Source organism: Tachysurus fulvidraco, chromosome 2 (genome assembly GCF_022655615.1).
Source record: "Tachysurus fulvidraco isolate hzauxx_2018 chromosome 2, HZAU_PFXX_2.0, whole genome shotgun sequence".
NCBI lineage: Eukaryota > Metazoa > Chordata > Actinopteri > Siluriformes > Bagridae > Tachysurus > Tachysurus fulvidraco.
This window is the reverse complement of record NC_062519.1, coordinates 1159561-1168563: the sequence shown is the minus strand read 5'-3', so window position 1 is coordinate 1168563 and position 9003 is coordinate 1159561. Positions and strand designations below refer to the sequence as shown.

General features: G+C 36.8%; 1 protein-coding gene across 1 annotated transcript; it reads right to left on the bottom strand.

The window, feature by feature from the left end:
- Positions 1–1351: 1351 nt before the first annotated feature.
- LOC113661994 (homeobox protein Hox-C4-like) lies at positions 1352–5021 on the bottom strand. The gene is made up of 2 exons (XM_027176572.2): positions 3910–5021; positions 1352–2135 (listed from the first exon to the last, which is right to left on the bottom strand). The coding sequence occupies exons 1-2, from the start codon at positions 4250–4252 to the stop codon at positions 1807–1809; spliced, it is 672 nt and encodes a 223-aa protein (XP_027032373.1). The 5' UTR covers positions 4253–5021; the 3' UTR covers positions 1352–1806.
- Between the last annotated feature and the right edge of the window lie 3982 nt (positions 5022–9003).

Sequence of the window (9003 nt, the reverse complement as noted above, 5' to 3'; positions counted from 1 at the left end):
TTAACTTAAATTCCCTCATGTTATTTTAGAAATTTAACTGGCACGACATGAAAATGTTTTCTTACCAAACAATTTTACTTTTCCGATACATCACGAATGATCATCTGCGCCTGCGCAAATCGGGGATATAGAGAACAGCAGCCCAGAGCTTCCTTTCTTTTCTTCTTCAGCAGATTAAGAAGATGACCTCTGGTTCACCTTGGGACTGCAGTTAAGAGCGTTTTAGAAAAACGAAAACGAGCCCCCCCCCCCCCCTCTCTCTCAGTAGGCTATGCTTATGCACATACCCAAGTAACTGCCTGACGCCCAAATATAAGTGTTTAGTTTTTTTAATTCCTCTTTAATGCCTTCATGTCTGGTCCTTAGTTAATATGTCTAACGTCTATTTTGCCAAAACTCTAAATTTGGAATATAATTTTAATGGCAATATGGAAATATTATATATATATATTTCCTAGTATAACAAAATCACGCCACCTGTTTATGAATTAGAATTTCACTCTATCTTTCTTTAATATCTTCACTTAAAGACATAAGGCATCAGATGGAAGTACAAGTAATGTAACATGTTTTAATATGAATATTTTACATGACACGTAATCATTGAACAGTAGTTTAATATGACCACGTGCGTGTTCCCTATATACGTACTAAAGGTACAACATTGGCAAATAAAAATACCTTAGTGCCTGTATTTCTCAGTATTTTGAGGTTGTTCATAAATGTGGGAATAGATTGAAATTTGGTCCGTAGGTTAAAATATGATGTGACCCAAACGGATACTGGTTGTTTGTTTGTTTGGTCTCTGTGAAGTAATAAATTCATAAGTTTACGTCTGTGACACGCGCGCACACACACAGACACACACAGACACACACACACACAAACACACACACGCACACAAGCGCACGCACACACACACACACACACACACACACACACACACACACACACACACACACACACACACACATGCACGCACATGCACGCACCCACACATACAAGCCTGTGTGGTGGGGAAAGCCTATGAAAAGGTCATCACCCATTAGCTGAAGACACTTGGCCTCCAGCTGAACCCACGAGCTGCTCATCATCTGCCTGAAGAATTCTGTGTGTGAGTTTACATGAAGCGAACATGAGCGACCAAAAACAGCTGCTCATTTTCTTTTAAGCTCAACTGCAATACAGTTCGTTAAACAAGTTTAATCAGGAATCCTTCAGCAGATATAAACACACACTGCACTAATACCGCTACAATTTCATGATCATTGCGTTTGCTTTGACGTGTTTCATTTATGTGTCGTGAAACTATATCTGTGAAGACACAATTGTAAAATGCATTTCGGTCACATTTAATGCATTAATACTTTTATTGACCACAGTCACTTACAGCACAAATTAACACAATGTCCACTTTACATTAAGTTAAAAATCACATTCTAATATTCAGCGGGCATCACAAACACGAAAAAAATAATGTAATTTATTTTGTTATTCTCCTGGAAGTGCAGTATATTATAGCAAGCTAAAACCTTTAGACGTGTTACATTAATAATAATTAATAAATATCAGATAAATTCATTGTATAAATAAATAAAAATGTGCAAGATGGCAAATGGACGGCGACAGACTATGTGCTGTTCAAATATTAACATATTAAAAAATACAAAATAAATACTTACGATTTGGCTAGATTGAATGGATTTTAATTGTAAACACAAGTATTAAATAAATAAAAATCTAATTCTGTTCAAAATAAGGCGATAAAATGTTGTATAGCGTACTGGTGTCCATGAAATCTCTCTTTTAGTCTAAGTTTTTTTTGATGTCCTGGTCTTGCGCTGCACTGTTTGAGGACGAAGAAGAAGAAGAAGAAGAAGAAGAAGAGGAGGAGGAGGAGGAGGATGAAGGTCGGACTTTGGTGTTGGGTAACCTGTGATCTTTCTTCCATTTCATCCTACGGTTCTGAAACCAGATTTTGATCTGCCTCTCATTCAGGCACAGCGTGTTGGCGATCTCGATTCTTCTCCTCCTGGTTAAATATCTGCTGTAGTGAAACTCCTTCTCCAGCTCCAGGATCTGCTGGCGGGTGTAAGCGGTGCGGGAACGCTTGGTCTCTGAACCATACGAGTTCGCTGAAAGAAAACAAGAAAAAATGGTTATAAATACTTGTTAACAATAACAACTCACCCTAAGAGATGTGTATTTATAACCTAAATAGTGTCAGTGATGCTTATCTTTAATCCTTGTGTAATGTTTGTAATGGATACTGCATGCTCACGGGGCAGATTGACTTTGGACAGCTGTGACAGACCATATTTGAAACGAATGCACATCCAGGGTTTTGAGAGACCGAATAGTAGAGACACAAAACACTTCTTATACTGTACATGGAGATCCACCTACCAGCAGGTGTGAATGCAAGAAGACAGGGAGGTGATATGGCTCAAAGTAAATTCCTTTGTTTTATTTTTGTAAACAAACAAACCAACCAACCAACAAACAAAAAAATCCGTTATTTGCATTATCTTCGGTCAACCAGAACAAATAACCACAGAACTTCAGCAGAGAAGTATATTTGTTTTTTTTATGTTTAGTGCAGAACATGAGCCGCACACAGGCCTTAAATTGTACCAAAGAAAAATTATCATGGGTAAAAAAATGTAAAACGGGACTTTTTGAAGCAAACAGAACCCAAGAATGAACGTATTGAGCCTATTGAATTAGTTTATGCTTGAATTGAATTATTGAATTACACTAATTTCCAACTGGACTTACATGAATAAACTTAAACCTGGAAGGTTTTGGATACCCTAAAAGAATGCAAGAAGTAAGTGCAATGTTCTACAAATAAAGTGCCCTTCATTCGCCTTGGATGCGCCTGCGACCTCAATTCACACTGAGCCCGCTTCATTGACCAGTCTCTTACAACAAAAGGACACTAAAAGTGACATTTTCTACAAGTTAGGACCTACAGTGTAATGCACACTACAGACGTGACACGAAAAAGGGCTAATTTAATTTAAACGACGATTTACTTTTTTTTCCTTTTAGCAAGATAGATTTTCATTCCATTTGAGTAAAATTCACTCCAGTGCACTGAATAGCGATCTAATGATTAATCCTGTAAAGCAGAAACCTCATGTTTTACAACAGAATTTTTATAACCTCCACATTCATATATCTGTTCATGCTAATTTGCATTAGCATAAGATGAACTCTGGTCTTTGTCTATTTAAGCTATACAAATAATGAATAATCTGAATTATTAATCACTGGGAATTTTTTGAGGATCTCTTCAAATATTTTCCCTCCTCCGACACACACACACACACACACACACACACACACACACACACACACACACACACACACACACACACACACACACACACACACACACATATAACTGAAAAAAGCTGTCCGGTCTATTGGCCCTGCTGTAAAATTTATGGCGGGTGTAATAGCCGACGCTCGGTAGTAAATCCGCCTGGTGTGTGTGTCGCTTCAAAGGATTTCTCTCTTAATGCCGTCAAACATCACATAGCCGGAGTGACTGGTGGGCTTTAATGGCAAACATAAAGGGAAAGTAAAACAGGGAAGGGAACATAAACATAGAGAAGGAGATGGAAGAACGAGAAGAATGAGAGCTGTTGCTTATACGTGCTCCTTTATTTCCTCTCCTGTAGTGAACATTTTAGCGTTTTCCTGGTCTGATTTCAGCTGATCAGATAATTTACAACTTGAAGATAAAATCCATGTGTTCAGTCAGGAAAACACTAATATGTGCTAGGAATGGACTAGGAAACAATGCACTAGGAAACAATGACCAATTTAAACAGTGCAAATAATTAAATGACTTAAACAAAAATCAGCTATAGGTGGTCCTGGCTTTATGCGTTTGCCTACCTGCGCTGGAGTGGATTTTCCTCATCCAGGGATACACCACAGGCTCTTTGCTGTCGGAGGGCAGTTCAGGGGCAGTTGTCGGGGTGGCAGGGGCAGCAGTCGGAGGTGTGTATGCTTTTGCCCCATGTAAATGCCCCCCGTGCTCGGGAATGCTTTCACACTCATATTTGCCCTCTTGGTAGGTGACACTTTGAGGATATAACAACTCCTGCTGGTGGTAGTCGGCGTCCCGGGCGCGTCTGTAACATTCAGCACTGATGTAGTCATTTTGCGAATATTCTTCGCACGGAGGAAATTTAGGATCGATGTAGTTCGAGTTCATCAAATACGAGCTCATGATCATTAATTTAGGGAGGGGGAAGAAATAAATTTTCCTTCTTTGTGTCGTTTTACTGCTCTATAAAAGCCCACCCCTCCCAGCACTGAAGCGGAGCCTGCAAAGTTTCTTTGATCACGAGACTCAGCTCAGGCCAATAGCAGCTACTGGGGTCAAAATACCCGGATAAGGAAGCCAAGATTTTCTTGGCAACATCCAAAACCCCTCAAGTATTATGCAAATAATAAATAAATATATAAACCATCACCGTACTGGTTTATTTATGTAAGAGATTCTGTGATATGATTTGGATATTTTTATAAGGATTATTTGAAATCTAAAAGGAGGTTCTCAGATCTGTTGTGCAAGAATTTAAACCGAGAAAATATTTGTGTCAATTTATGTATGGTTAAAAGCACATATGCGAATGATTTTGTTGTATTTAAACCTGCTAAATCCTAAATAAATTAATTATCAGTTTCTATCGTTGCCTGTTAAATTGTTGTTGTTGTTGTTGTTGTTGTTGTTGTTGTTGTTGTTATAAAAACCGAAAAATATTCCTCGGATAAATATCCTAGTTGTTATCAAAGGGAAAGGTTGGGGTTCTGGATATTAAGTTTAAAAGTAAACAATTAATAATAATAATAATAATAATAATAATAATAATAATAATAATAATAATAATAATAATAATAATAATTACAAGTGTTTACTTTTTACAGCAGTCAGAAAAGTTACTGAAACTGTAAACCCCGATCTGTAAGTACTGTAGACCCCCACAAAACCCCCTCTCTTGGTTCTGTAATCATATCCAAAATGGGATAAATATAATTTACACACCTTTATAAACGTAGTCATCTAGTCTCACGTCTCTGTTTAAACACACACAAACACACATACAATCAGTATGATCCAATCTGGTTTAAATAGAAACACAGTGTACTATACGGACTCAGAGGTTAGAAATCGCCCATGTAGTCCCGTAGATGCGAATTTGCGATTGCCCGAATGTCACACAAATTCGGTTCTACAGGGTGCATATAGACGACTTAAAAACAAATAGCACCAAATGACAGCGCAAAGAATTTAGTGGCATGTCACGACACACACACACACACACACACACACACACACACACACACACACACACACACACACACACACACACACACACACAGTATTACTATTTTTTGTGAAGACCTCGCACTGACATAATTATTACTGTAGCTATTTAATGCTATGCTACATTAACCGGAACACTTCATTAACTCTGACCTCAGTAACCAAAAAAGTAAAGAAAGTATTTTATCTGTACAATCAGCTTAATCTTAATAATATACCAAAACGTAATTCACAAAAGCAAGTAAATTCGTCGTTGTGGCGAAAAATCGCAGATCAAATCCAGCTGCTTTCATACTATGTTTCCAGAAACCTTCAATGCCAACCCAACCCCCATTTTACACCCCCCCCCCTCTCTTGCTGAGGACATATTTTAATATTAGACAGGGTGACCGACGTTTCACCCCGCCATAAGATCTCTTTCAATAGTTCACTGCCAAGGAGTTATTGATGAGACACCGTCAATGAAATTTGTCCCGATACAAAACGCCATTTGTCCTCCCTTCATCCACACGCCTGAATGTAGACTTAATATGCGTCATGTTCCTGATGCTTTCTGAAAGATGCTTGTCTGGGTTTTGTTTTAAAGTACCTTTTAATGCGATTTTTCTGTCAGTAATAACTCGCAAGGAACACTTAGATTTGGGAGTTTAACTAAATGACATATAATAGATGTAGTGTTCGTTAAAGTATAATAAATTATAATTTATAAAAACGTCATCTTACTGCTGTGGATCGTTTTACGATAACTGATACCTGTGACTAGCTGCTGAGTAATAAATAAATAAATAAATAAACAAACACACTAATAAATAAATTAATAACTATTATTAGTATTATTATTTCGTTATTAATTAGTAGTAGTCTCATTATTACATGTGTGTGTGTGTGTGTGTGTGTGTGTGTGTGTGTGTGTGTGTGTGTGTGTGTGTGTGTGTGTGAGAGAGAGAGAGAGAGAGAGAGAGAGAGAGAGAGAGAGAGAGAGAGAGAGAGAGAGAGAGAGTTTTTAGCATTAAGGCCTCGTGCCTGTGGGGCAGCTTTACTAATTTGATAATTACCTTTTGGAAATTAACGCACCTCAGTAACTCGTAGTCACGTTTCACATTTTTCTAGCATATAACCATATTAACACACAGTACATGACCTGCGAGTAAAAATTCATGACGTTCTGAAAATATATGGACATAAATCACAAATGGATTTCAATTCCAAATAAATTAACAAATTCTCGGATCACAGTATTTTTTTCAACGTAAAATAGTTTTATTCACCAGTTTTAAGCATTCATTGTCTCAAGTTTTCTGCTAATATAGATCATAACTTTTCAAACAAAACACTTGCCAAATGCAGAATCCACTTTAGATAGTATGTGAAAAATTCACGGTGAGAGAGAGAGAGAGAGAGAGAGAGAGAGAGAGAGAGAGAGAGAGAGAGAGAGAGAGAGAGAGAGAGAGACTTGTTAGCTAAAGCTAATAAGACAGCGAATATAATCTCTTTTTTAATGAACATAAATTAACCAAAAGTTAAACGTCTTGTCCATTTGCACTGAATCCATGGTCTACAAAGTGGATTTGAATCTCCTGACGCTGTAAAATAACATCAGAAAAACAAAAACAAAGAAACTCCAACCTTAATAAGATTGCCCACAGCATTTAAAAAGCCTAATTGAAACACATTAGCTCGGGGAACACCACAAGCATTTGCTCTAGAAACATTAAATGAACATTTTCTGAAGAAAACATTGAATTAAAGTATTAATTAACCCCCCAGGGTGGTTGAAGGGCACGTGACTATTTCATTACGATTTAGGTTATTAACTTACAGAACGATTTTCGAGTCAAAAAATCATCCAGGGGACCCTCTGTGGTCTTCAGTCCACTCGCATGGCCTTTTTTGTCACTTCTGCCTATAAACCATAAAACTTATTCTAATGGCGTCACGTGCTGCACGCGGGCCACTCACACACACTCCCTATAGGCCTCCTTCAGGTTGCAAAAGTTAAAAAAGTGGATAAAAACACGCATCGGCACGGATTCTAGCTGTGGTCAATGCTAAAAATGTATTTTTTTTTATTAGTTATTAGTTTGTTTGTGTTTTGTCATTGTGGCCTTTAAGCAACGCTGCAGTGGTGAGTAACCTGCTTAATTTATAGGACATCACTTAACATAGATGTGTTGAAATACAGTTTACATATATCTGTAGTATAAATCTTGTTTGTTTATGTCTTTATTTATTAATTTAGATATTTATTTGCAACATCCTCTGATTTTTTAAACCACTGCATTATCTCCACAAATGTGAGGAACGTGATGAACAATTCTGTCGCTAGTATTTAAGGATAATGTATTATTAATTCATTAAACATTTAACATTTATTATTTTGTATACTTATTAATAAAGAACTAAACGTTACACAACTCTGGAATGGATATCAAAGTCAGAACAGCAAACAGTCAGAATTTAACCTGTTCTCATTTCCCATCTGTTTCAATAGACAGGATACAACTGTCGTCGTTTTAGAGCCATAAAGTTTTATTAGGTGTCAGGGCCATAAAACGTTTTACAGGCATCTGTCTGTACTGTAAATAATTACAGAGGAACTGAAGGACAGGAGGAAAGAACCTAGAGAAAAAAAGACTAAGGTTAGTCTTTTAAACCTCTCCAATGGTTTTGAGCTTTTTTTTGATAAATATTCCAATATAATTTCTCCCAATAAGCTAACAATTCTTGTATTCTTTAAACTTTAAAAAAAAATGTTTTATTTACTTGTTTGTGATCACTAATGGAGCACATAGTTGAAATTCCTTCGGCTGACATACTGGAAATAAACCTGACACTTTGCGGATGTTGCTGTTTGGACAAGTGACATGAGCGGAAATTACTCAGTGTCTCTTTAGCAGCTGATCATCGAATTAACACACAACTCACACACACCGACTCGCACAAGTGGCAATTAAAGATATTTTATTCAATACAGGATTGCACTGAATCCATCATTTCCACATCTATGTGGCCTGTGTGCATCTGATTTGTTAGTGTCTTAAAATAAATACTCAATTTTGAAAAGGGAAAAAAATAAAAAGAGAAAAGTTCTCTTAAAGACGTTGAGAGTGAATTAAAGAACTTCAGCAAAGAAAGAGAAAGGAATAAGCAAAAAGTACAATTGTGACGTACAATGAACTCGTAGACATCATGTCTCATAGTAGTTCTTATGGTCTCATAAATTAGACAAAAATAAATCTTTGAGCAGTTATATTATTCCATCTCAGTATTAGGCCTATATCTAAGTGTGCTAACTCCAAAATTACTACAATAACTACAAATTAATACATTCAAATTAGTTAAACTGTAAAAAGGACATTCATAATTTAATATCAGTAGTAGGCTTGTGCCGATCATTTGTTATGATATTTAGTGAAGACATCATCGGGCACTCAAGACCCTCTTGAGCTTTATTTATTATTTTGGAGAAGGATTCCTCAATAGGTGGCCATTTTGTGCAGCGTCCCAAAAACCAGTCTCCCCTGTCTACACTGCCATAAGGCCTGGTATGTAAAGTCTCGAGATTATGAAATGAAGGAGAAGTGCAAGTGCACTTCGTGATGTACATTTACAAATTTCAATAAAAGTAAAATATGGAAACATTGCATCTTAATGAG

What these genes read in the sequence shown, in the direction of transcription:
- LOC113661994 (XM_027176572.2), bottom strand. Translation starts at nt 4,252, where the DNA reads ATGATCATGAGCTCGTATTTGATGAACTCGAACTACATCGATCCTAAA. An exon ending in GAAAATCCACTCCAGCGCAG is followed by an intron (nt 2,136 to 3,909) that starts GTAGGCAAACGC and finishes GTTTTCTTTCAG; the next exon opens with CGAACTCGTATGGTTCAGAG.